This window comes from Ursus maritimus, unplaced genomic scaffold (genome assembly GCF_017311325.1).
Source record: "Ursus maritimus isolate PB19 unplaced genomic scaffold, ASM1731132v1 scaffold_14, whole genome shotgun sequence".
Taxonomy (NCBI): domain Eukaryota; kingdom Metazoa; phylum Chordata; class Mammalia; order Carnivora; family Ursidae; genus Ursus; species Ursus maritimus.
Window position 1 is genome coordinate 5957492 of NW_024423786.1, and position 27916 is coordinate 5985407.

The 27916-nt window shown below is 44.8% G+C and overlaps 1 protein-coding gene across 1 annotated transcript; it reads right to left on the reverse strand.

Moving 5' to 3' along the window:
• Nucleotides 1-638: 638 nt before the first annotated feature.
• On the reverse strand, nucleotides 639-27809 carry MKRN2 (makorin ring finger protein 2). Its single transcript, XM_040628432.1, has 8 exons — nucleotides 27657-27809; nucleotides 13300-13428; nucleotides 11889-12070; nucleotides 10396-10700; nucleotides 9041-9255; nucleotides 7041-7151; nucleotides 1150-1294; nucleotides 639-974 (listed from the first exon to the last, which is right to left on the reverse strand). The coding sequence occupies exons 1-8, from the start codon at nucleotides 27680-27682 to the stop codon at nucleotides 837-839; spliced, it is 1251 nt and encodes a 416-aa protein (XP_040484366.1). The 5' UTR covers nucleotides 27683-27809; the 3' UTR covers nucleotides 639-836.
• Nucleotides 27810-27916: the final 107 nt, after the last annotated feature.

Below are 27916 nucleotides of genomic sequence, written 5' to 3' on the forward strand. Positions count from 1 at the left end.
CAAATGTGTGGCTTTGAGCAGGGGCCACACGTAAGAGCATATGTGTGTTGAACCCTCAGTAAAAGGACCCTTAGGGCATGAGCCCAAAGAGAGTCCCAGGGAAGCCCACAGGTGACAGCCGGGATGTGTTTCCCTGGAGCACGTGGCCCCAACACCAACCAGAAATGAGGGCCCGTACCTCCACTTCGCTGTGCTACACTTCCTGCTGCTCCGAGAGCCCCCGCGCTTATAGGGAAGAAGGTTTATAGTCTGTTTACTGAACACGCGGGCAGCTAGACTCCTGCCCTGGTGGCGGACGCCGAAGAGCACTGCAAGTTTCATGCTAAGGTGTGTGGTGCCCACGGTTAAGTTGATTTATACAGAGCTTTTCGAGAAACGGTTTTTGACTACACGCTATTTAAGTACACTAGGGAAATCCACTACAGAGGAATCGTCTCACGGGGGTGAAGAATCCTTTGTCAAGAAGAACACATCTGCTTTAAGGGCAGTTGCAAGGGGACTGTTTCTAGGGAGCTAAAGCTCAAGGACAGGAGCCAGGCTGCTTTTAAAAGCAATCGACACTCTGGCTGGTTAACTGGTCCCCCTGAGGAGCCTGAGGTGCAACTAAAAAGATCAACTAGAAAAGCAGCGATTCCATATACTTGTTAGGTTATTTTATATCCTCCACTCCTCCCATGGCTGTAATAATGGAGAGGGGACGAGACCAAGGTTAAGTACAACCCCAACCAAATCCAAGCAACGTGCCACCGCGGGCTGCAGTAAAGGAAGCTCTGCACACCCCAGCTTGGGGAAGGCTCGGCCGGCAGAGCCCCAGACGCAGGGTAACCGTCTACTCCTTAGGGTTCTGACGACTCCACTCCAGACAGGTGCATGAAGAGGTCCCCAAGCTCTGTCATGTCGACATCTTCAGTGTTGGGGACATGCCGGGTTTCTCGATTCTCAATGAAATCCCAGAGCCGCACTGAATTCAAGAACTGCAAAAACAGCCAGCAAACACGCCTGGTTATTATTAACGGCAACACGAAGGCCAGTTTATTTTTCTTTGGTTACCCCATTCCCTGCTGCCAAAGCTATCAGAGAAGGGGGCTAGAAGCAGTACCTGGAAATGCCACCAGTAAGTGTCCTTGACAGACGTGGCAAAGTCCTTACCCTCACGGTGCCCTCGGAACTGAGCTGCTTCCGAGGCTTCTCCGGCTCTGCCAGCCGCCCATCAGGATAAGCGTGGCGGTAAAGGCATTTGCTTCCAAATGGGCACGTCCCCTTGCCTTGCTCAAAGTATTTACAAGCTTTTTTCCTGAAAAGTAGAAAGAAAAAGTCAGGAGGATGGTGGGAGAACCTGGGGCCCAGAAGAACCAAGGCCTTGCCTTCCTCCGACCCTGCCCATGATGCCAGAGCTAGATGAGCCTTACTTTCTAGGTGGGGAAGTTGAGGCTCAGAGAGGTTAGGATGCTGATTTCCAAGCTGGATCGTGTTGCCACGGTGACATGCAGCCTCACACAGAACTGAACCCCCATGGGGGACTCCGGTCTTTCAAGCTCACAGTGCTCCAAAAAGGCCTTCGGGGGAGCACAGACCTGACGTCTCCTCTGGGCCGGCTGTCTGGGCTCCAAGGTTCTGAAGCTGGGCTACTTGCCTCAGCTCAAAGTCCCAATAGGAGCCCCACCCAGGGAAATTTCCCTTCCTCCTGGCCAGCAATGATGTCAGGGGGAGCCTTGACTTAGGAGGGACAGAAAAGCAGTGAATATTAGCGGCTGCCCAAAGTTACAGGTCTCATTCCAATTTTCTTTGGTCTCCACCCTCTAGCTCTAGCTCTAGAGCGGGCTTCTTAACTCAGGTTAACTACGGACTCCTTCCCAGGGCAGTTTTTAAATGGATACGGTAAAACACACAGGCCTAAAAGAGCAAAAAGTTAATTTTTTACCCTATCTTCAAATTCTACTCATAGACCCCTATTTTAAGAACCCCTGCTCCTGAGGAAAAACACAACCAACTAGAAAATTCCCATTTCTTTTTACGTAAATGAAATTTGACTTCTACAATCATAAATGGCCCATGGTGAAGAGGTGATGATGCCCAGGAAGGCAAGAGGGCGTCTGGGAGTGCTGAGGAAGGGAAGTTGCACAGAGAAAGCCAAATCACAGTAGGAAAGGGCAGGCTGCTACCAGGGGCAGCTGGGGTATGTGCCAGGGACAGATGACAAGGAAGGGGGACTCCCTGACGCCAGTGTTTCTCCTGTCTTCTCAGACAAGGAGATGGCAGAGACCGGTGATGAAGGTCTCTGAGACCTCAGAGCAGCACGAAGTTCCCTCACAACCGTCCGCCGAAGGGAGGAGTGCCATGCTTGCTCCCACCCGGTCTGACCCTGGTGCCGGCTGGGGAGTGGATCCAAGCAGAGTTGTGTGCATCCTCCCGTCACGGCCTCCGCCCCCGAGGCTCCAAGCCGACCTTCCGGTGACTGCTCAAGCAGCGAGTTCTCACCAGACTGCGGGACACTGGCTTTAATAAACTCAACAGGTTCAAGAAACCATTCTCTAGTCCTGCCCCCCAAATAACTGTGCTTTTTCCTTCCCCAGCCTTACCTGGTCACCAAGGACAAAAGCTTCCAGGGCACGCGGACTGCCACCCGCTCTCAGCTCTCCCATCCGACTGTACTCCTGCTTACAGAGCACCTCCCCAGTCACCCCGTCCCTTCCGTCCCCACACTGATGAAGCCACAAGGGTACTGTTCTTAACTGGCCTCCTTCCCATCAGCTTCTAGCTTCTTCACACTACGACAGCGGAGCATGCCAAACAGCGTGTCACTTGTTCTGTCCATTTGATTTCACTCTAGTCTATCCCGTAGGTCCTACTATGTCCTTTTACACACCTCGTTCAACCCCACGGCCACTCCCACTGCTCCCCACGGACAACATCTGTACCATTCTGCACCCATGCCATTCCACTCACTCCCCCCTCACCCCCAACACACGCGGATAGCTGCTCGTGCTTCCTGGCTCAGGGTCCCCATGCTGCTTTCCCTGATGCTCCCAGGTAGACCCAAGTACTTTCTCTGGGACATGTGGCTTGGGCCTCTCATGAAGAACGTGTCACCAGAACATGTATCATAATTGCCTTTTTGCAATTTCCCTTGAAATTATCTTACTAATCTGTACTCTGTGTCCCCCCCCCCACTGGCGCTTAGCTTGAAGGTGCCTAGCCCGTAGTAGGTGTGCATTAAATGTGTATGAAATACATAAAAACACCATCACCAATGAAAACTAAGGGCAGGAAAGACCCAAACAGAAAGAACATGAGAATTTCCAGACCACTCCAGCATAGCAGCTTCCTACAGGCTGGCCCCTCTGCCTTGCCACTCCTGCCCTCTGGTGGACACATGCTACCACATGCGGGAGGGGGAACCGGTAAACAGGAAAGTATTAGCCTTTAGTAACTGACAGGCAATTTGAAGGAACCATTAAAAGAGGTGACATGCATGGGATGCCTGGGTGGCTCAGCCGTTAAGCGTCTGCCTTCAGCTCAGGTCACGATCCCAGTCTGGGATCGAGCCCGCATCGGGCTCCCCGCTCAGCGGGAAGCCTGATTCTCCCTCTCACACACTCCCCTTGTTTATGTTCCCTCTCTCGCTGTCTCTGTCAAATAAATAAATTAAAAAAAAAAAGTGACATGCAGTGCCCTTTAGTACGGCCAAGCACACTTCTCCCAGAGCCGACCCCCCCGGCAGTTAACTAGCAATACCAATTTTTAGAAGACCTGAAGACACTGGAGAATGAACAACCAGCAGGAGGATTCTTTAAGAAATTAGACACTAGGAAGAACAGAATGGCAAGAAAGGAGTTACCTTTCTCAGAAAAAAACAGCTTTTAGCCTAGAGCAAGCCAAAGTCAGGTGTCTAAAACTCCAGGGGCAAATCCACAGTCTCCCTGGCCTGAAGGACCAACGGGGCTGGGAGGAAAGCACCCGCTGGAAAGTGGGGAAGCAGTCCCACGCAGAGAAGGGCACAAGAGGGAGGCCTCCAAATAGCATGTATTAATTCAGCCCAAAGGGCTGGCCCGGATAGCAGAAGCTCATGGCCACTTAGCTGAGGATAAGAAAACCAGACAGAAGAGAACTGCTGTGCAAGAGCTGGAATGTAAACACTTTACCTGCATATGAAAACATCAACGCTTTATTGTTTGACTTAAGAGAATCCAGAATCTCAACAAGATAACACTGGCAGTGTCTAGGCTACAATCCAAAACGGTTCAGCACACAAAGAATCAGGAAAACATGACCTAGAAACCAACTTCAAGATGACAAGGAGTTCAAAGCAGCTACTACTGGACAAGATAACCGTGGGGGGGGGGGTGGTGGAAAGAAACGAGCAGACCCCAGTGCCCCTTTAGCAGTATCAAAAAGTCTGTAACATGTTATTAAGAGTCCCAGAAGAAGAAAGAACGGGGCAGGAAAAAAAAATCTGATGGCCAAAATTTCCCTAAATTTGGTTAATAACCTTACAGATTCTCAGAAAACCACTCCCAGGCAAAATAGCAAACTGCCGAAAACCAAGATAATGAAACAATCTTGAAAGCAACCCCAGAAAAACAACATACTACAATCAAATTACCACTGACCTCTCAGAAACTAGAGGCCAGAATATAGTGGAACATTTGCAAAATACTAAAAGAAAATAAACTATTAACCCAGAATTGTATTCACTGAAAAAGGAGACAAAGATGGAAATAGTACTGATCAGACCAGTATATTCAATGAAAATATCCTTTAAGAATGAAAAGAAGGGGCGCCTGGGTGGCACAGCGGTTAAAGCGTCTGCCTTCGGCTCAGGGCGTGATCCCGGCGTTACGGGATCGAGCCCCATGTCAGGCTCCTCCACTATGAGCCTGCTTCTTCCTCTCCCACTCCCCCTGCTTGTGTTCCCTCTCTCGCTGGCTGTCTCTATCTCTGTCAAATAAATAAATAAAATCTTTAAAAAAAAAAAAAAAAGAATGAAAAGAAAAGCTATTTCTGCTAAAAAGAAAATAATTCAACAGATCAACAAACGTTAAAGGCAGTTCCTGAGGCTGAAGGTAAATTATACCGACTGGCAGGAAGTAAATACCAAACCACAGAGCACTAGAAATAGTGAATATAAGTAAATATAAACCACCTTTTTTTTCCCCTTAAAAAAAGAATCACAGTATTTACCTTGCTGGGTTCTAATGTATGTAAATATTACATCCATATCTCGTACCTATAAAATTGCAGGATACAAAATCAATATATAAAAAACCGGTGCCTTGCTACAGACTAACAATGAACTACTAGAAAGAGAAATTAAGAAAACAACCCCATTTACAATTGCATCAAAAATAAAATACCTAGGACTAAATTTAGCAGAGGATGTGAAACAGACTCGTACGCTGAAACTATAAGACACACTAAAAGAAATGAAAGGCATAAGTAAATGGAAAGTATCCCGTGCTCATGGATTGCAAGAATGTTGTTAAGATGTCTACACTACCCAAAGCAATCTGCAGATTGAAAGCAATCCTATCAAAATCCCAGCAGCATGTTTCAAAGAAACAGAACTCCAAAATTTGTACAGAACTATCAAAGACCCCAAATAGCCAAAGCAATCCTGAGAAAGAATAAAGGTGGAGATGGCACACTTCCTGATTTCAAGCTACAAAGCTACAGTAATCCAAACAGTACAGTACTAGCAGAAAAACAGACACATAGAGCATAGAGGATCACAGATCCTCTGTGGAATAGAACAGAGGGCCATGAAACAGGCCCTCGCAGATATGGTCAATTTACGACAAAGGAGCCAGGGATATTCAATAGGGAAAAGACAATCTTTCCAATAAAGGGTGTTGGGGAAACTGGACCACTATCTTACACCACACACAAAATCAGCTCAAAATTGAAGACTTGAACGTAAACCCTGAAACTATAAATACTCCTAGAAGAAAACACGGGGTAAGCTTCTGGACATTGGTCTTGGCAATGCTCTTCATGGATTTGCTGCCAGAAACAAAGGCAACAAAAGCAAAAATAAAGTGAGACTACATCAAACAAAAAAGTTTCTGAACAAAGGAAACCAAACAAAATGAAAAGGCAACCTACTAAATGGGAGAAAATATTTGCAAATCATCTATCTTATAAGGGGGTAATATCCAAAATACATAAAGAATTCATGTAAGAGCAAAAACCACCACCACATTCCATTTAAAAACGGGCAGAGGAACTGAATAGACATTTTCCCAAAGAAGACATGCAAATGTCCAACAGACACATGAAAAGGTGCTCAACATCACTAATCGTCAGGGAAATGCACATCACAACCGCAATGAGATAGCACCTCACCCCTGCTAGAAGAGACATCTACACTTCCATGTTCGCTGTCACATTCGTCAATAGCCGAGACACAGAAAGAACCCAAGTGCCCGTCAACAGATGAATGGATAAAGACGACGTGGAATATACATACAAGAGAATACTATTCAGCCATGACAAAAAGGGAAATCCTGCCACTGGTGACAACATGGATGGACCTTGAGGGCATTATGCTAAGTGAAATAAGCCAGAGAGAGAAAAACAAATCCTGTATGAGATCACTTACATGGTATCTAAAACCAAACCCAAACACAAACTCACGTAGTACAAAAAGGGTTGCCAGAGGCTAAAGGGTAGGGTAAATAAGGAAAAGTTGATACAAGGGTATCGACCTTCCGCTATATGATGAATAAGTGTCTCATGTAAAACACGGTGACTAGAGTTGACAACACTGTGTATAAAACTGAAATCTGCTTAAGAGAGTAGAACTTGGAGGTGTTCACAAAAAAAACCCACAAAAAACAAAAAGCGATGGATATGTTAATGAGATGGGAGTATCCTCTCATCATGAAGATCAACCATGATGACACTTGAAATAACAGTTTTATTAATTATACCTCAAAACTGAAATTTTAAAAATTACATTACCTTGTGGGGTTCGAAGTTATGTACGTATAATGCATTTGCCAGGCAGGCACCGAATCCTGTCTGAACTCAAAGTAACTTACCCCATTCCCTGTTTGAAAGCTTCAATCAACTCGTTCTTTTTATTCTGATCTTCTACCCAATACACACTTGGAATTACAAACTCGGATATCACACGGCATTCTGGACAAGACCTGAAATTAGAGTAAAGGTTAGTGTGGGAGAGATGAAGTTATAAATCCTGCACCACCAAGCCGCTTGCCCAAATGCATGAGCACTCCATGTTTCCTAACCGAAAATTCCACAAGGTGCAATCACAATCCTCTAAGAACCTTCTTTACTGTTTTCTTTTTGAAGTTTTTACTTAAATTCCAGTTAGTGACCATATAGTATAATATTAGTTTCAGGTGTAAAACCTTACTTACTGTTAAAAACATGTTCTTCTCAACAATAAGACGAAAGCCCAATTTGGGGCACCCGGCTGGCTCCATCGGTGGAGCACACAACTCCTGATTTCGGGGTTGTGAGTTCAAGCCCCACTTAGGTGTAGAGATTACTTAAAATATTTAAAACAAACGAACAAACCCAACTTTAAAATGGGCAAAAGATTCAAGTAGGCATTTCTGCAAAATGGCCAAGAAGAAGATGCTCAAGATCCTTAGTTATCAGGGAAACGCAAAGAAAACCACAAGTACCACTTCACACCTACTAGGATGGCTACAGACAGACAGACAATACCAAGAGTTGACGAGGCAGGGGAGCAACCGGAACCCTCCTACGTTGCTGGTGTGGCCACTGTGGAAAGCAGCCTGGCAGTTCCTCAAAATGCTGACCAGTTACCATATGGCCCGCAATCCCACTCCTAGCCATCTACCCAGAAAAATAAACGGGCACACGACAACTCGTCCATGAGAATTCGCAGCAGCATTATTCATAATAACCAAGAGAAGGAAACAATCCAAATGCCTATCAACTGAGGACCCCACACAGGGCCATGGCCCCCCGGCCCAGAGGAGGGAGGAGCGCTGGCGCACGAGCCAGAAGGCGGGAAGGCGGAACGCGGAGAGCAGACGGAGAGCTGTCTGCCGGCCCCGATCTAGAAAGGCTTTGTGTTGTAGGACTCCATTTACAATCAATGTCCGGGCAATGCCAGAGGCCAGAAAATAGAGGAGTGGCTGCCGGGGCCTAGAAGGAGCAGGGAGGAAATGGGCAGTGAATGCACAGAGAGGTTTCTTTTGGGGATGATGATAACATTTTACCATTAGACTCAAGTAATGGTGGCTACAACTGCCAAAGGACTAAAAACCACTGAACCACACACTTTTATCTCAACAAAGCCGCTATTTTACCACACAAATGTGTGACTTCAGGCACGTTACTTGACTTCACTCTACCCCAGTTTTCTTATCCGTAAATGAGAATGATCGCTGGGCCTGAGAGAATTAGGAGTTATGAGAATGAGGAGTTATGTGTGCGAAGAGCTTCTAACGGTACACAGCACACATTCACTTTTCAGTATGAGTAAGCTCTTCCCCATCCCTCTGCAGAATTTAAGAATCCTGGGTTGTTACAGGTCACGGATATCTCAATAAAGCTGGGGACAAAAAGAATCCTGCACTGGCTCCACGGAGCACATCTCGTGTATCATACATGACATGAGATGTGTAGATGTTTTATTCCATTTACAACAACTGTATTTTACAGATGGAAAACAAAGGCTGAAAAGGTCAAGAGGCAATCGGCCTAAAGGCAAACTACTAGTAAACTACTAGTAAACTACTAGTAAACTACCAGTGCTAGAGTCAAACAAGCCGGTGCTATGAATCCCTTCTCACACAGAGGGACCCCGCCGAGTGTCCCCAAACACCCTGACGGTCGGCAGGAGTTATTACCCATATTTTAAAGGAAAAGGCACTTGGGCTCAAGAAGGCTGCCTGACATGCCCGGGCTCCTGCAATCACGGGCTTGGATGCACTAGTTATCTTCAATCTGGAGGACAAGGGGAGGGATGAAGAGTAGACAGAACGCCCCCAATCTAACGCTCTCCCCAGCTTCCAGAGCTAAGACCCCTAGCTGGACTTACTTAATGATTGGGTTCTCAAACTGCTTGGCACATCTCCACTGCCGGATGCAGGACAAGCAGTACGTGTGATTGCAGTTGGAGAGAATCCCAAATCTCCTCTCAGAAGCAGACGCCTTCTCAAGGACCACTTCCATGCAGATACTGCACACTTTGTCCTGACTTGCTTGGAAGGCAAAGGCCTTTTCCATCTCATGTTCGAATGTTGACATGCAGATCTGAAGTACGGAGAGAGGAGGGCCACACTGTTAGGTTCTGGGCTGCTGGACACAAAGCTCTTTCAGACCACAAAAAGGACTTCAAACCATCACCTGCCCAGCCCCTTGCTTTCCTAGCATGGTACGGTCACCTCCGGTTCAGAGCCAAGGCTATGAAGGTCCCAAAAGATTCGAGGACCAGCGTGGAATCACAGAGTTCCCAGAGCCTGGGACCCCGGTCTCCCGGCTCTTCTGGGCACTCGTCCCCACTCTGAACTACACCAGTATCAGAAATGCTGAACAATCCTTACCTTGAAACATCAGGCTGGTCAGTCAGAGGTAAGCAGCACCACTTCTCAAGAGCGCAAGTTATTTAATAAATGTATTCAGTAAGCGGGTGCTGAGTACCTCCCAGGTGAAGCACCGTGTATCGGGCATGAGTCAATGCGAAGAGCATGAAGACCCAGACTCTGTCCCTGGGAGCTCATGATGGACAGATGGGAGACACACCAACACGTACAGCACAAAGACCTCAACACCCTGGGTGCAGCTCTCATTCTGCACTCACCTGAAACCCCCCCCCCCAGGGGAGACGATGGAGAGTGGAGACTCAGCCTTCCTTCACACACCATGGCCTGCTCACCGTCATGAGCTCCAACACTGAGGCTGTGGGCTCCTTTCTGTCTCTCCTACCCATCTTCATAGCAAGCACAGAGCCTAGTGTGAGGCGGCACCTCCATAAACACTGGGGACCTAATGACCTGAAAGGTCCCTTCCAATACTTGGCTCCTCAAATTCTCTAGAACTTGGCCCGGCTGGACCCCAGGCACAAGGATATGTAAACCTAGGCAGGATGTGTGTGCCTCTCTCTCTCTCTCTCTCTCTCTCACACACACACACACACCCACTCCTGAGTTAGATTCATTCTCTGAACTTTGCATGCTTTATGTTTCCAATGCCTCTTCCCTTTTTCTTTATTTTAAATAATCAAAAATTGTCAAAATGACAAAGGGGAAAAAGGACTTGAAAATATGATTATAAACATGCCAAGTACACGCTGAAGGCATTACTGGTAAAGAGATGATTACAGAAATACCAACAATTTTGTCACTTAGCACATTTTAAATTTAAGTAAGTTCATGCAAAAGCTTGCAATTTTACCTTCTCATGAGTTTTCCTTTGCTCTGGGTCGAAGGGATGCAGGACTCGTAACCTACAGATTTCACACACTTCTCCATGCAGGTAGACACAAGCATCCCCAAATCGGCACTCCCCAGCCGCCGCATAGGGGCACAGCTGCTGCTCACTGCTGTAGGAGCTGCTGGCTTCTAAGTCATCAAGGCCACTCCTGATCGCATCGAGGTAGGAATGTGGCTTCATCTCTGGGCTGTTCTGGGGATCACTGCAGCCTCCTGGATTACTCACGACACTTGGGCAAGTCTTTTCCTCAGCCATGCCAGAGAGATCTTAATACAAAACACACAGCACACACATAAATGAAAACTGGCCTAAACTTTCTGTCTGGTAAGCAGTTAGTGAAAACCTAACAAATTAAGTAACTCTGACCTTGGGAATTCCACTCTTTGGATCATACAGAAAAACAAACAAACAAACAAACAAAAAAAAAACAGGCCAAGAGGGAAAAACAGAAGGAACAGTACAAAATGTTCATAGGGACATTACCATAATCGTGATTTGTTTTTTTTTTTAAAGAAAAAACATAATTGGCAACACAGGAAATTTGCAAAACAGACCAAGATATACAAAAGAACAGTAAAGTTGCTGTTTAAAAATGACAAATATGGAAATGTCAACCAATGGACCAGTTAACACTAAAAAAATAATAATGATAATTTTTTTAAACACCAAAATTTAAGTCATTGGGAATTTAGAATGAAGTCAATAAAAGACAGTACTTTCCTTTACATTAGTAAAGATACCTATCATTTTAAAGTAAACTAGAATGAAAATCTAGTGAGTCTTTGGGTCCCAAGGCCAGTGTTGAACCCTCCTATGGCCCCCTTCTCCCCTATAGCCTTCCCACCGCTTGCACTTCTGGCCTTTAGAGGGAGGACATTCGACTAGCATGATTACTTGGTTAGGATGGAATCTACCTATCTTACGCCACACAATTCCAAGAACCAGAAATCCCTTTAATTGCTGAGGACCAGCCAATAAAAATAACTTTTATGATCTGTAGCCTACTTCCTCCCCAAACCCCAGTATGTTGCTCTATTACCAAAGCTGCAACTGAAAATACCAACACTGGCTGAGCATAACAACTAAGACTGTGAACTGACCCAGAAGCAAAATAGTGAAACATAAAAATATGGAGCTTTGAAATGAGTCGCCTGGTGCTCCTCAGAATTGGGGAACCACCCCATGGAGACAGCAGTTACACACTGACAAAGGTCCCTTTGTAAGTCCTGTCAGGCCAAACTTGGCAGTGAGCCTGGCCTGCAGGCAGAACGCATCACCTAAACGCTCTGCAGCCAAAGGAAGCTGTCTGCAGGACAGGTCTGGTGTCTACACTTGAACAGCTGGCAGGGGGACTAGATGAGGAGCCCTCTGACAAGAGAGGGCCAGAAAGGAGCATCACGAACAAACAGGACCGCTTTTCCAAAAGAGGCAACAAAAGGACTCTGCTCACTCACTTCGGTCTCTAAGTACCAACGTTCTCTTTTCACGTTTCCCAGGCTCATGTAAGTTAGTTTTCACAATAGACGCAGTGAGGTCGGAAGCAGGGTGAGGACCGTGGAAACCCGGGGAGGGCACACCGTGGGGCACAGTGCCCACGGCACCACCAGCTGCAGCAGAAGGCCTCGTGTGATCATATCTAAACAAAACGCACAGCAAAGGCATTAGGGACACACTAGCTGCATATGCCTCCCACGCTACCTAGACGGGGACCATCTTTTCCTCCGCTCCACTTGTGGAGGTGGAGAATGGGACAACCTTTTCCCATATTTTGAATGATAAAAGGCTTATCAATTAGTAAGAAATGCCTGGTAATTCAGAGTGAGTGGTCGGTACACTGCCATCTGTCACCACTCTTGGGAGATGTGATTGGGGCAGACAAAATACCGCAGACCACACACACAGAAATCCTGAAAATTCCAGCCGGATGTTGAAGTGAAATCTCCTGACACCCAAGCCAGTGTTCTTCTGCCAGGAGTCCCCCAAAAGTTAACGATGGTCAATGTAACAGCTGGAGACAGGCCTTTCCTGGACTGTCTCTCTGGGGCATGCACTGGTGGGGCGGGCGGCAGGGGGGCAACTTCTACAGCCTCCAGTCAGCACAGGAAAGAACATACCAGCCCTTCACTATAAAAGCACTTCAACAGGTTTTTGGAATGTTTCCCTGTTTAGAATTTACAAAACTTGCCTATACATGTAGGTGGGAAAAAGGCAGACTCTATATGCATATAAATGTTCACTGCAAGGGTACTCATAGCAAACCCCCCCCAAAACCACCCTGGAAACCATTTAACTATCTAAGAGAGGAATCGTTAATAAAATGATGGTATGTTAACATTATGAAACATAAAATTACAAAGTAGTGCTTAGGGAAAAGCTTGTGACATGTTAAGTGAGGAAAAAAGCAAGATATATATACTGTGAGTGCAATTTTCTAAGAGACTCATAAGAATAAGGCCTGAAAAGTGATTTTGAAAAATTAAAATTACTTTTATTGTAATGAAACTGAGATTTCAAAATGATCTGCTGTACTTTTTGTTAAATTACTTTCAAATTAGAACTTTCCCCTCATCAGGGCGCCTGGGTGGCTCAGTCGGTTAAGCGTCTGACTCTGGATTACAGCTGAGGTCACGATCTCAGGGTCTGGAGACTGAGCCCTACATTGGGCTCTGCACTGGGTGTGGAGCCTGTTTGGGATTCTGTCTCTCCCTCCCCCCTCTGCTCCTTACCCCCCATGCTCTCTAAAATAAATAGAATCTTAAAAAAAAAAATTTCCCCCTCATTGACACCCATGCTCCAAATGAAGGATCTGAGTCCCGATAATGTTTAAGCTAACAGAATAGTTGGGAGCAGCTGTGGGGTTCTTGCCTGCAACGAGTCCCATAGGCGCAGTAGCCCTTCTGATAGTATTTGCAGATGGTGGATGGCTTGCTGTTCGCCAAGTCATGTGAGAACAGGCACTGGTTTCCTTCCCGACACACACCATGCATAAAATACCTGAAAAGACAAGCAGAGGTATAAAACTTTTATTAAAAGGCACACTTTGCTTTCTAAAATCACCACATTCTTGAACCTAGTGTACAAATGCTTATAATACATGTATTATGTATCACGGCTCTATTAGGCACTGGAGTTTACATATTTCCTTGATTCTAAGACACAGTGATTTTTGACGCATCACAACTAATTCAATGACAGTTTTCTGGAAGGAAAAAAATCCCATAAATTTGTTTTAAGATATACCCTCTTGATTTGAGATGCTACATATGTAAATGTGAGGCTCCAAACTGAGAAAGTAACTCTGAAAAACTGTTCTCTGCTCTCATGGAGCTTAAAGGGTATGGTTGTAAAGGAATCACAGACCTGGACCCAAGATCCAGCCCTGCCATATACGAGCAAGTCACAACGCAAACTTCCCTACGCCTCACCACCTTCATCTATGAAACGAAAATTACACTATCTACTTTACTGGCTTGTGGCAAGGATCAGACTAGATAGTGTAGCACCAAAAGATATACAGAAGAATGTTTCACTGAGAGGTCTCGTTCTGGTCCTGAAGAAATAACGGGGAGGCATTCTAATTCTGTCCAGCTGGAGTAGAGAGACCTGGCTAAATACTCAGAGGAAATAGTAGAGAGATTTCAAAGGCACATGCCCTGGTATTAAGGGTAAAGAGTCCTAAAGAGTATTTTTAGACCCACCCTTACAAAGCTTAAAAACAAGTTTCAAAAGGATCAAGCTGATAGCGAATTAACTGTCAGCAAAAGGTACTTGAACACTCTTTGAAGGAAGACAATAAAATCCAAATGCTCAAAAACACTCACAGTGGCATCCAGTAAAAAATAAGCAGTTATGCCAAAAAGCAGACAAATGTGACCCATAACAGGAGAAAAATTAGTCAATTATAAGAATGACAGATGATGGAATCAGTAGACGGGACTTTAAAAACAGCTATTATAGGGGGCGCCTGGGTGGCACGGTGGTTGAGCGTCTGCCTTCGGCTCAGGGCGTGATCCTGGTGTTGTGGGATCGAGCCCCACATCAGGCTCCTCTGCTATGAGCCTGCTTCTTCCTCTCCCACTCCCCCGCTTGTGTTCCCTCTCTTGCTGGCTGTCTATCTCTGTCGAATAAATAAACAAAATCTTTAAAAAAAATAATAAAAAATAAAAACAGCTATTATAAATATGTTCAATTATGCTAAGCATGAAGAGAAATGGAAAATATAAAAAGAACCAAATGGAACTTCAGAAATGAAAAGTATAATATCTAAAATGAAGACTACACTGGACAAACTTACTGTAAATTAGGATGAAAGAAAATCTCAGAAGACCTGAAGACACAGCAAAGGAACTACTCACACTGAGGCACAGAGAGAAAGAAAGAGAAAGAACAGATTTTTGCTTCTAGCTATGAAGGAGCATGGAATTTGCCCTCCAAGGTAAAAAAAGTAGAAAACAGAACAATATATATGAAACAACTGCTCTGAGACAGAGACAAAAGACAACACAAGACGGTCTTTGAGAGAAGGGAAGCAAGGGATGTGAGCCCAGGTTCAGCCTGGCTTTCTGCTGGGAGGTGTATTCTGGACCTCAATGGAAGGTGAACCCTGAGCAGAGCACAGCAGTCTTGCTGAGCTGAACAGACAGACTGAAGTTCAAGGAGGTGGAGGCAAGCTCTTCAAAAAGTTGTAAATAGTCACACACACATGATCAACTGACTTTTGATAAACGTGTCTGGGCAATTCAATAGGAGAGAGAATTGTCTTTTCAACAACGAATGCTGGACCCAGTATCTACATGGAAAAAAAATGAAGCTCAAATATTATATTATGTGTCTGCTGATGTGACCCAATATGAATTAAGTATAAAACACAGCCTGGATACATTCTAGCCAAAAACATTTAACTCGAATCCAACAAAACTCCAGATCTAACTCACAGTTTCTAGGAAATACAGGGGAATGGGAACAAGCTAAAAGCCATCATGCAAAAGCAATTAGATAAATACAAAAGAGGTGGTATGTGAATCAGGTTTCTTTAACAAGTGTCCTGGAAGGTGGGAAGAGGGAACCTGAGCTTGGAAAATAGATTGGTGTTTTTTTAAAAACTTAAATTTACCATATGACTCAACAATTCCACTCCTGGGTGTTTACCCAAGAAAAATAAAAACATCTATTCATACAAATACTTGTACATGAATGTTCATATAAACATCAATCATAATGGCCAGAAAGTGACAACCTGTACAACTCCGTCAACTGGTGAATGGGTAAGTAAAATGTAATATATCCATACAATGGGATATCATTTGGCAATAGAAAGGACTGAAGTACTGATGCATGCGATAACATGGATGAAACTCAAACACACTATGGTGAAATGACCCAGACACAAAACACCACATTTCGTGTGATTCCATTTACATGTAATGTCAAAAAAAGGGGGCAGAGGCACCTGCCCGGCTCAGTCAGAGCACATGACTCTTGATCTTGGGGTGGTGACTTCAAGCCCCACATTGGGCACAGAGCTTATATTAAAAGGGGGTGACAAATCCGTAGAGACAGAAAGTAGATAAGTGGTTCCCCAGGCTGGGAGAAGGGGTAATGGGGAATGACTGTGAATGGGCACAAGGGGTCATTCTAGGGTGATGAAAATGTTCTAAGATTTAATTGCGGTGTTGTACAACTCTAAATTTACTGGAAATCTTTGACTTGTATGCCTAAAATGGGTGAATTTTATGGTATGTAAATTCTACTTCCATAAAGCTGTTGAGAAAATTCAGGGACACCTGGTGGCTCAGTCAGTTAAGTGTCCGACTCCTGATTTCGGCTCAGGTTATGATCTCAGGATTGTGAGATCCAGCTCCCTATCTGGCTCCACGCTCAGAGGGGAGTCTGCTTCTCTCTCTCCCTCTCTCTCTGCCTTCCCCTCACTCATGTGAGCTCACTCTCTCAAATGAATAAATCTTAAAAAAAAAAAAAAGAATAAAGAAAACTTTAAAAAGGAGACAGCTGTGCTAGGTTAGTAGATATTACATAAGGTACATAATAACCAGGTGCAATATTTAGTCCAGGATTATACCCTGGTTTGAACAAACCAGATGAACACACATTTTTGGAACAAATGGGAAAATCTGAATATGAACTGGGCATCAGATAAAATGAAAACTTATTGACATGGGAAGTTGAAGATTAACTGAAAAAAGCAGATTATAAAACAGCATTTACAGTAAAATGGTGCAGTCACTATGGAAAACAGTATAGTGGTTCCTCAAAAAATTAAAAATAGAATTACCATATGACCCAGCAATTCCACTTTTGGATACATATACAAAAAAACCCCAAAGCAAGGACTCAAGTATTTGCACACCCATGTTCCTAGCAGCATTATTCACAGTAGCCAAAAGGTAGGAACAATTCAAGTGTCCATCGATGGATTAATGGAGAGACAAAATGTAGCACATACATACAATGGAATATTATTCTGCCTGAAAAAGGAAGGAAACCGACACATTCTACAGCATGGATGAACCCTGAGGACACTGTGCTAAGTCAAATAAGTCAGACACCAAAGGACATATACTGTATGATCCCACTTACATGAGGTTCCTACAGTAGTCAGATTGCTAGAGACAGAAACAGCATGGTGGCTGCCAGCAGTTATGATGAGGAGGGATGGGGAGTTAGTGTTTAATGGCGACAAAGTTTCAGCTTGAGGGGCGCCTGGGTGGCACAGCGGTTAAGCGTCTGCCTTCGGCTCAGGGCGTGATCCCAGCGTTATGGGATCGAGCCCCACGTCAGGCTCCTCCGCTATGAGCCTGCTTCTTCCTCTCCCACTCCCCCTGCTTGTGTTCCCTCTCTCGCTGGCTGTCTCTATCTCTGTCGAATAAATAAATAAAATCTTTAAAAAAAAAAAGTTTCAGCTTGGGAAGATGAAAAAGTTCTGGCGACAGATGGTGATATGGTTCCACAGCAGTGTGAATATATTTAATGCTACTGAATTGTACACTTAAAAAATTGTTAAGATGGTAAATTTATGTTATGTATATTTTACCACAATTAAGAATTTTGAAAATAACACAGTACATTCTCACTTTGGAAAAATCAACATTTAAAATACATACACATATACATACATACATGAGCTTTAAAAATCCAGAAAGAACCATAATTGCACATTAAGAGCAGCAATTCTTGTGGGTAAGGTATATGGTAATTTTATTTTCTTATTTTTGCTGATCTGTACATTCTAACATTTCCACCATGAATATACACTGCTTTTGGAATAATAAAGGATTTTAGTTAAAAAATATATACATTTTGGTGAGGCAGGGTTAAAAAAAATTAATAAAATGCTCAGCTCAGTACTTCTCTCACAGCAGGTACCCCTAAAAGCTCCGCTCTTATTAAAAGTCCAGTAAAGCACAATGACAATTAAGCTGACAGTTACAAAAGTGACCTGTGCCTTATTACAAAGCACGCAGAGTGCTGAGGAGATACATACCATGGACTGAGAGAGGGCAACATCCCAGAGGAGGTCAGGCCCAAACACAGTCCGCAAAGTGATGCGGGTGCCAATGGGAGAGGACAGAGAAGACAGAAAAAAAAATGCACAGAAGGCAGGCACTGTGAGGGAATGCAAACAGGCCTGCCAAGGGACGAGGCTGGAGTATCATTAATTGTGCTCCAGGCTACCCTGGTGTCAGCTGAAATATTGATGAGTGCATCTTAAAACAAGGAATAACAATGGGCCCGTAGTCAAATCAACTTAGGAAATGGCACATTCTAGTCTTTCTCAGAGATTTACAACAGACAGTAGCGGAGGAAAGGTTCGAGAGTCCTGCCATAAAGAAAACTGTTTACAGGCATAGCTCGATTTATTGTGCTTTGCAGATACTACATTTTATAAATTGGAGGTTTGTGGCAACACTGTTTCGAGCATGGTGCTATTTTCCAACAGCATTTACTTACATCATGTCTCTGTGTCACATTTCGGTAATTCTTGTAATACTTTAAACTTTTTCATTATTATTATATTTGTTATGTGATCTGTAATCAGTGATCTTTGATGTTGCTATCGTAATTGTTTTGGGGTACCATGAACCTTGTCCATAGATGATGGGGAATTTAACCAATAAATGTGTGTTCTGACTGCTCCACCAACAGGCTCTACCCCACCTCTCTTCCTTCTCCTCAGGTGGCTCCCCATTCCCTGACATACAATATTGAAATCAGGCCAATAACCCGACAGTGGCCTCTAACTGTCAAGTGAAAGAGTCACATCTCTCACTTTACATCAAAAGCCAAATATGATTCAGCTTAGTGAGGAAGGCATGTCGAAAACGGAGACAGACCAAACGCTAGGCCTCTTGCACCGAACAGTTAGCCAAGTTGTGGATGCAAAGGAAAGGAAAAGAGCTACTGCAGTGAACACACATGGTAAGAAAGTGTAACGACCTGAATGCTGATACGGAGAAGGCTGTAGTGTTCTGGAGAGAAGATCGAACCAGCCACAACATTCCCTTAGCCAGAGCCTAAAGGAGAGCAAGGTCCCGACTCTCTTCACTTCTGTGAAGGTGGAGAGAGGTGAGCAAGCTGCAGAAGACAAGTGTGACGCTGGCACAGGTGGTTCGTGAGGGTGAAGGCAAGAAGTCGCCTCCGTGACATAAAAGTGCAAAGTGAGGCAGCGAGCGCTGATACCGAAGCCGCAGCGGGTCACCCAGGAGATCTCGCTGAGATCATTCGTGAAGGTGGCGGCATGAAACAAGGGATTTTCAGTGCAGATGTAACTGCCTTCTAGGGGAAGAAGATGCCATCCAGGACTTTCAGAGCTACAGAGAAGTCAGTGCCTGGCTTCAATGTTTCAAAGGACAGACTGACTCTCTCGTTAGGACCTAACGCAGCTGGTGACTTAAAGGGGAAGCCATCATTTACTAGATGAAAATGCCAGGGCCCTGAAGAATGTGCTGGATCTCCTGTGCCTGTGCTCTGTGCCTGGAACACCAGAGCCTGAGGGACAGCACAGCTGCTTACAGTGTAGTTTACTGAATATTTTAAGTCCACTGTTTAGACCTGCTGCTCAGAAAATAAGATTCCTTTCAAAATATTATTGCCCACTGACAATGCACCTGGTCATCCAAGAACATTGGTGGAGATGGACGAACAAGATTAATGTTGTTTTCATGCCTGCCAACACAACATCCATTCTGAAGCCTAGGGATCAGGGAGTGATTTCAACTTTCAAGTCTTCTTATTTAAGAAATACAATGTGTAAAGGTATAGGGGCCATAGATAGCAATTCCTCTGGTGGATCTGGGCAAAGTCAACTGAAAATTTCCAGAAAGGATTCACCATTCTAGATGCCATTAAGAACATTTGTGATTTGGGGGCGCCTGGGTGGCTCAGTCATTAAGCGTCTGCCTTTGGCCCAGGGCTTAATCCCAGCATGCTGGGATCGAGCCCCGCATCGAGCTCCTTCGCTGGAAGCCTGCTTCTTCCTCTCCCACTCCCCCTGCTTGTGTTCCCCCTCTCGCTGGCTGTCTCTGTCAAATAAATAAATAAAATCTTAAAAAAAAAATTTGTGATTTGTAGGGAAAAGTCAAAATATCAACATTAATAAGAGTTTGGAAGAAGCTGATTTTGACGCTCATGGAGGACTTTAGGGGTTCAGGACTTCCCTGGAGGAAGTAACTGCAGATGCAGCAGCAACAGCAGGAGAACTAGAACTAGAAGTGGAGCCTGAAGACGTGACTGAATTGCGAAGATCTCATGATCAAACTTGAAAGGATGAGGAACTGCTTCTTGCGGATGAGCAAAGAAAGTGGGTTTATGAGATCTGCTCCTGGTGGAGATGCTATGAAGCCTGCTGAAATGGCAATAAAGGATTAAGAATATGACATAAACTCAGTTGATAAAGCAGTGGAGGGGTTTGAGAGGACAGACTCCAATTCTGAAAGAAGTTCTACTGTGGGTAGAAAGCGATCAAACAGCATCACATGCCACAGAGAAATTGTTTGTGAAAGGAAGAGTCAATCAACGTGGCAAATTTTATTATCTTATTTTGAGAAACTGCCGCAGCCACCCCAGCCGTCAGCAACCACCCCTGAGATCAGCCAGCAGCCGTCAACATCGAGACAGCATCCTCCACCAGCAAAAAGATTGCAACTTGCTGAAAGCGCAGATGATGGTTAGAATTTTAGTAAGAAAGTATTTTTAAATTAAGGTATGTGCATGGTTTTAGACATATGCTATTGCACACTTAATCGACTACAGTATAAACATAACTTTTATATGCGTTGGGAGACCAAATAAGTTCATTTGGTTCACTTTATTGTAGAATTTGCTATATTGCGGTGGCCTGGAACCGAACGTGCACTGTTTCAGAAGCATGCTGGTATGGTTATTACACACACCCTCTCCCAGGCTTTTTTCAGAAAAAGTCAGTTGAGCTGCAGGGTAGAAGACAGATTTGGAGAGGGCTGCAAGCACAGGGGAGGAGCCTGTTAGGAGGGTGCTTTGTAAAGGAGCTTTATCTGTGAACCCATGTTTTAACTTATTTAAAAAAACATTTTATGGAAAATTTCAAACATATACAAAAGTAAACTAAAGGGCAGAATGAACTCTCAAGATGTCCCATGCTGAGGCTCAAAGAGGAGCGATGACTTACTTACAGAAGGTGAAACTGCTAGGATGGGGACCCCAACTCCGGTCTTCCCAGATAGCCCTGACCTCACACAATTCACTTCCCTGTCACTCTGCCTTTGCCCATGCTGTGGCCCCTGTCAGAAACACTGCACCCCATCTTTCAGTGCACTGAATGGTTATAAGCGCCTTCCTTCGCGGACCAGCCCAGGAAGACTTCTCACCCTCCAGCCTACTGTGCACCTTCCCTCCTTCAGCCCAGAAGGCTCACTAGTGGCAGCCACACACTATGGTGCTTCCCAGCCTGAGGCCTCTGACCGGAGCAGGCCTGTGCTCTTCAACACACAGTCGGGAACATGTGGTCTCTAATGAAGAAAGCCTGGCAACAGCTTCAGGAAGGCACAGCTGGAACATCACTAAATGTGACTGAACACAGAAAGCCTAAACCTAACCAATTACATGCCTCTGCCTGTAAGTGGAGATAGGCTTGGCAACAGAAGGAAGGCAATGGAAGGCCTGAGAGACCAAGGCTGCCCTTTCCAGAGAACACAAGTGACAATTCATGCTGCACATCAGACTCTGCGAGGGGTCTGGGAAGCTGGCTCAGCTGGAGGCCACAAGATTCGAAGACCTTCAATCCCTCCTTACTCACTAACTGTACTTCCAACTTTCCACACCTGTTCATCTTCCCAAAAGCAGAGGAAGTGTTGACCAGGCCCACCTAACAGTTCCTTTTCTCTCAGGAAAGTGAGAAAAGGCTATCTAGTCGTTAGGTCTCTCTTGAGTTTAGCTAACAGAGCCAGCTCTAAGTACACCAACAGAATCAAACTTCTGAGCCCACAAAGATGAGAACAGGACCCTATGACGTCAGTGACCATATACAGGTGCCTCCTACAGGGTTCTTCCTAGGTGATAGCTAGGTTTTTCCCAGGCAACACCTCCCTGGGGGTCTTCCACTGGATCAGAGGTTATACAGTAACTTGCTTTAAGGTGGCTGTAGGTTAACCTAAGGAAAAAAAAGGGGGGGGGGCACCGAACCTGACAAACTATACAAAAGAGTATTTTTTTTGTTGTTGGAAACTAAAAAGGAACTTAAAAAAAAAAAAGGCTTATACCAAAAGGATCTTTTTATTCACAGTACTGTCTTTAAAAGTGCGCAGAAAAGAGTTAACACAGCAAGTCTGAGCCTGCTATCCTTAGAAAATCCTATTCACAAGCTGGCTCCTGCCTAGCCTCTGGAGCTAGACTGATAAATAGTTTGCTATATGGTTAGAAAATTTCCCTAAGTGATAAGAATGGCTCACTGTGCTTAAACTCTACAATGTGGTTTGTGCTGAACATCTGCTTTCCTTCTGGGAGACTGGAATTTTGGAAGATGCTAAGCAGAGGGTGACCAGCCTGGGCACTGAATCTCTAATGGGCTTCTTTGGGTACATGTTGCTGCATTTTTGTTGCTGGGGGAAGAGTATGCTGTGTGACCTTCTATGGGAAGGAGTGAAAGCAGGAAGCCTGCACACTGGTTCCTGCAGATGCTACCTGTGCCTTTTCCCCATACGATCTAGCTATGACTTCTTACTGTATCACTGTAGTAAATCTTAGCCTGCAGTACAACCATATGTGCTGAGTCCTGTGAGTCTTTCTAGCCAATCTCTGGATGTAGGGGTGGGTCCAAGGGATCCTGGACACAAAAGTGTATTACACATCTAAAGAGTTGAATAATTCTTCTGAGAAATGCTATAAGACTACATTATTTCAACAGTCCTTAAATATGGCCATCTTTGAATGTATAAAAGTTTAAAAAAAAATTCAGCACCAAAAGCCAACTCTGAATGACAAGGAGGTATCAGGATTAGTAAAATCATACATACTGGAAGAGAACAGGCTCAAAGTGGCTATATGAACAGCTCCACAAGTAAGATCTAATAAATACTTCATTAATAGTTTATTTTGGAGAAACTGAACAAGAAGAGTTCCTTAAAGGGGGGGGGGGGGGACAGTAGAGGTAGGAGACTACCAGAGGTTCTTTACCAAATACTATTTGTTAACCAGGCATGCAAAAGGGCAGATACTTAGTGGTGGTCCTACAAGGGCACCTTTTATAATTCTACCGCCTCCCATAAGTCCTATTCAGACAACCTGCCTTTCAAACTCTACTATCTTTCTCATTAAGAAAACAAATATTTAACCATCAACTAGAGCTTCTAGTTAGTTTCGCCACCTATAAGCCGGTGACTTCATGCAAGGCATTTCACTTCTGTAAGTGATTAAGCTGAGATTTAAACAGCTTCAAAAATAACTCCTAGACCACCATCAGTGCATTCAAGAAAGGGGAGCATGAAACAAGGGTTATATAAGAGATGATACCAGCCCAGTCCTATTTTTGTAGCATATGTCATCATTTCCACTCCCCAGTGACAAATACAAAACTAGCTTGAACATATATTGCTTGTCCTTTGGGGCATCTTGTCAACTGCTTAGAGCTATCCCTCCCCATCTACGTTATACTACGCTTAACCCAGGCCTCTTTCATATAGCACCCTGTAATGAACTTCCAACAGCTCAAACTTCCTAATGGTCAAACCATCCCTTGTATCTTCTTAGAGAGAAGACTGAGACATGAATTGGGGTGGGGGTGGGGGAAGGTAGTATGAAGGGGGAAGTACATAACTGGAGACCCAGAGTAGGGAGATTTCTGGGGGACACTCCAAAAGGGTCTTTTATGCTGTGTGACCCCAAAGGACTGTTTCAGACAGTGTAGCTATTATATGTTGCAAAGGACATTGGGTTCACTTTTAGCCACAGAACCACTAGCAGCTCTAGCTGCAGCTGAGGGCTGAGCCAAACAAAATCACTCTAGTTTCTTATAAGCCTTTCAACGGGGCATATCTCTGCAAATCATATCTGAGTATATGGGTAATTTGCATTCTCAGTGTCACTTTTCTTTACATTTCTCTACATATTTTCAGACTTAAATTTTATGGCTGTACTGCATGTGATAACAGATCTACTGAGGGGGAAAGGGGTTAATGCTGGGCCCAGGTAGACCTGAAATAAATGTATGAGAGGTAGGGATGAAGTATAGTTTAGTGGTTAACACTCCGAAATCAGAGAACTTGCCACATGACCTTGAGCAACTTATTTAAATTTCCAATTTCCCCATCCCTAATGTAATGATTGTATTTCATAAGCTGCTGTGATAGACTACTCTGAGGTTTGGCTGAGACAATGCAAGTAAGTGCTTAGCCTACCACACCAAAAATACGATCATTTGTTGTTACTATCTAATCTGTTAACCAACCCTGCTAGTCAGGCATTACCAAGTCCATTTTACAGACAAGGAAGTTGTGGCACAGGTGGTACCAGGATCAGAATCCAGAACCACCCAACTCCAGAACTCAAGCTCTTCTACCACTTACTAGCTGACAAGGTCCTTTATGTTTTGTGACTTCCAAAGAATTAAAAGCTCTAAGCTTGATGCTCTAAGGAAACAAATTCTAGGTCTTCACCTAGTGATGATAAGACAAAGGGGCCTCCATCATAAGAGGAAGAAAAGAAAGTGGTTGTTAAGTTATCATAAAGGCCTGCACCAGCACTTTGAAAACAGATTGGAAGACACAGGGAAACAGACACAGGGAAATGGTTAGCAAGAAGAACCAGCAAAAAATAACCCCCAAGTTGAGATTCTAGTTAGAGTGGCATGCTGAAAAATCAGGAGAGCTGACTGACGGCACAACTGTGAGAGCAGCCATTCTTGCCATTCCAAGCGATAAACATATGGAATGTCTTTGTCATTAAACTTGGGAATCCTAGCATTTCATGTCCATCTCCTGGAGAGACATCTGTGTATCAGAATAGAAGCAAAACTAATACTTTCTGTGTTGCTGCTATTCAGAATAAGCATGTACATCATATCCCACAGCCAGGAAAACAAACCCAAAAAACAATTTGCACCCTCAGATAAATTAAAACCAGCTGAGCACCCTGTTAAGGTCCGCTCCCCAAAATAAATCGTTATCTTTTTTTTTTAAAGATTTTATTTATTCATTCGACAGAGACAGCCAGCGAGAGAGGGAACACAAGCAGGGGGAGTGGGAGAGGAAGAAGCAGGCTCCCAGCGGAGGAGCCTGATGTGGGACTCGATCCCAGAACCCTGGGATCACACCCTGAGCCGAAGGCAGACGCTTAAGGACTGAGCCACCCAGGCGCCCCCAAAATAAATCCTATCTTGAACATTTCCTGTGAGTTACCAACGTCTGGAGGTAAGACTTTAGTGAATAAGATAATAAAATGAGAAGAGGTTTTCTACCATGAAACATTAATGTAAACTTGGTACTCTAGGTAATATTGCGGTTTTTTTCATTTAAATGTGTTCTGGTTTTGGGATGCCTGGGTGGCTCAGTTGGTTAAGCATCCGCCTCTTGGGACTCCCGGTTTCAGCTCAGGTCATGATTTCAGGATCCTGGGTTCAAGGCCCATGTCAGGCTCCGAGCTCAGCAGGGAGTCTGCTTCAGATTCTCTCCCTTACCCCATCCCTGCTTGTGCACTCACACGCACTCCCTCTCAAATAAATAAATAAATCTCAAAAAAAAAAAAAAGTGTTTTTATTTGGTGAGGCAATCCTTGTGAGATCTGACTCCTTCAGACCCTTTTGCAAGTAAACTTCTTTTGCTTTCTATGTCTTCGCATGCATTTTCCTTTCAAATGTGCATGTGAAAAGCTTTAAAAATTCCTGCAGTGAAGAAACTTTAGCATCTCCCAAATTTCTTTGGAGGCCAACCAATCAATGAAAGTATGGACTCTGATGCCACACCTTGGCCACTCAGAAGCTGAATGACCGGGGCCAATCACTTCAGTGCTGAGGCTCTGTTTCACAACCTGTGCAACAGTGAGGGTTGTTGGGTTACATGCTGTGGCTGGTAGAGCACCTCAAAGAGCACGCTGCACATTATACGGTCCCCACCAAACAACAGTTAGTACTTAAACAGAAGTGATCCCTCTCCAACATTCCAACCCACTCCTGACTTTATATGCAACAACATCCTGCAGGATGCCCCTGTCTGGGAAACGCAGAATTAAAGTTTTCAGGTTAGGCCATTTCCCAGTGCAGAAGAAAAAAGCCAAGATGATCCTGATTTAAATTTTTGCTCCTGCATTTCGATGTGAAGTTAGGGGCAAGTCTCAAGTTCTTCTGAACATAAGATTCATCCATAAAACTAGATACTACACAGAGTTAAGATTCAATTATAAAGCATTATATAAAAGTGTACTCTTTTGTGGACACATCTTAAGAGGAGTAACCAGAATTTGCTATACAATTACTCAGAATACTTGCTTCATAAAAATAAAAACAAACACACACAGGTCATCACAAAGGATATTCTAGCACAAATAACCAAAAAAAAGTATTTTCTATAGACCCTAAGTGCAAATTTCTAACAATTGCTTCATATAAGCCACCTGGGCTTTGGATAAACTGTTTGAACAGTTAATATATACTAATACTAACAGAAAACTTTTTACATAGTCCCTTCTCAATTATTCATGCTAATGAAGAAAAGGAACAACACAGATACTTAAACTGTGTATTACATAATCAAACCATACGACTGATTTTGGGGGCATTGTTTTCCACACAGGTTTTACTGAAACCAATTATTAAAATCAAATGTGCACTCTCCAAGTATCAGTTCTGTAAGACTAGGAACCCAGTACTGATAAGCCACAGGTTCGCCAAGGAACGGGGGTGTTACACAACCAAGCTCTTTCTGCTTCACAGGGGCAGTCACACTGCAGCATCCGGTTTTGAATTTTCTACACCATCCATCCATCACCGTTGTATTTCTCCACGTAAATGGATGTCTCAGTGAGAGTATCCCTTAATCTCTTTCAGTCTGAATGCCCTGCACTGTAAAATGGGTATCGTATCTGCTTAGTAGCGTTACTGTGAAGTGTAGTGACAATGAATACAGAGCACTTGGAAATACGCGAAGCACTTCACCAACTTCCAGTAAACGCTACCCGCCATTATTATTTTCGCACAATTCTTACTTGCCGACTCTCTGCAAGTTCAGGCTGCATAGGAATTCTAAAAACTCTTAGGAAACGAAGACTGCTTTCGGGCCCCCAGCTTCTTCGAGGCCCTTATCATCGATCAACAACCTATTCCTGTGTGGTATCCCCATTTGTAAAAGGCCATTTAGCTTCCCTTTCCCCAAATCTCCTTTTCCAGCTAAACTCTAAGTTCCAAGGGCCCCACCCCCACCCCCGGGCCCCAGCGCCCTGCACGGCTCTGGCTAGCACGCCCTTCCAGCCCACAGGCCCCGCGCTGGCGTCGCCCGGGTCTCGGCCCCAACACACCGCCACACGCACGCCGGGTGCCCGGCTCCGGCCGCAGCGCGAGCTCCGCGCGGAAAGGCCAGACCGCGAACAGCTGAGCAACTTCTCAAGAATCCGCTCCTGCCTCAGTTTCCCTGGCGGTGGGGCTGTGGTGCACCGGCCGCCCGGGGCGGGGGAGGGGGGGTTTGGGGGGAACAGAGGGGAAGTGAAGTGGCCTGCCGCTCCCGGCCCCCGCGGCGCAGCGCACTGACCTGCAAGTGACCTGCTTGGTGCTCATGGTGGTCGGGCTTGAGGGCCCTCGTCGTGCCGCCGCCTCTAGCACTCGCCGCCGCCGTCGCCGCCGCCTCGGCCTCGGCCCTGCCCATCCCGCGCGGCCGCGTCACGCCGGCGCACACCGCCCCTCCCGTGTGTCACCTTTGTAGCGCCGGTCGGAAACCTAGGCGCCGTCATAATTGGTTCCGCCTGGGGGCTGAGGCCGGTCCGACTCCCCATGCCCGCGCTCCAGGTTAGG

Excerpts from the sequence above, each read along its gene's own strand:
- MKRN2 (XM_040628432.1), bottom strand. The coding sequence starts at position 27,682 with ATGAGCACCAAGCAGGTCACTTGCAG. Across the intron at positions 13,429-27,656 it reads ACCAAGCAGGTCACTTGCAG|GTATTTTATGCATGGTGTGT; the intron begins GTCAGTGCGCTG and ends TTGTCTTTTCAG. Across the intron at positions 9,256-10,395 it reads AAAGGAAAACTCATGAGAAG|ATCTGCATGTCAACATTCGA; the intron begins GTAAAATTGCAA and ends TCCGTACTTCAG.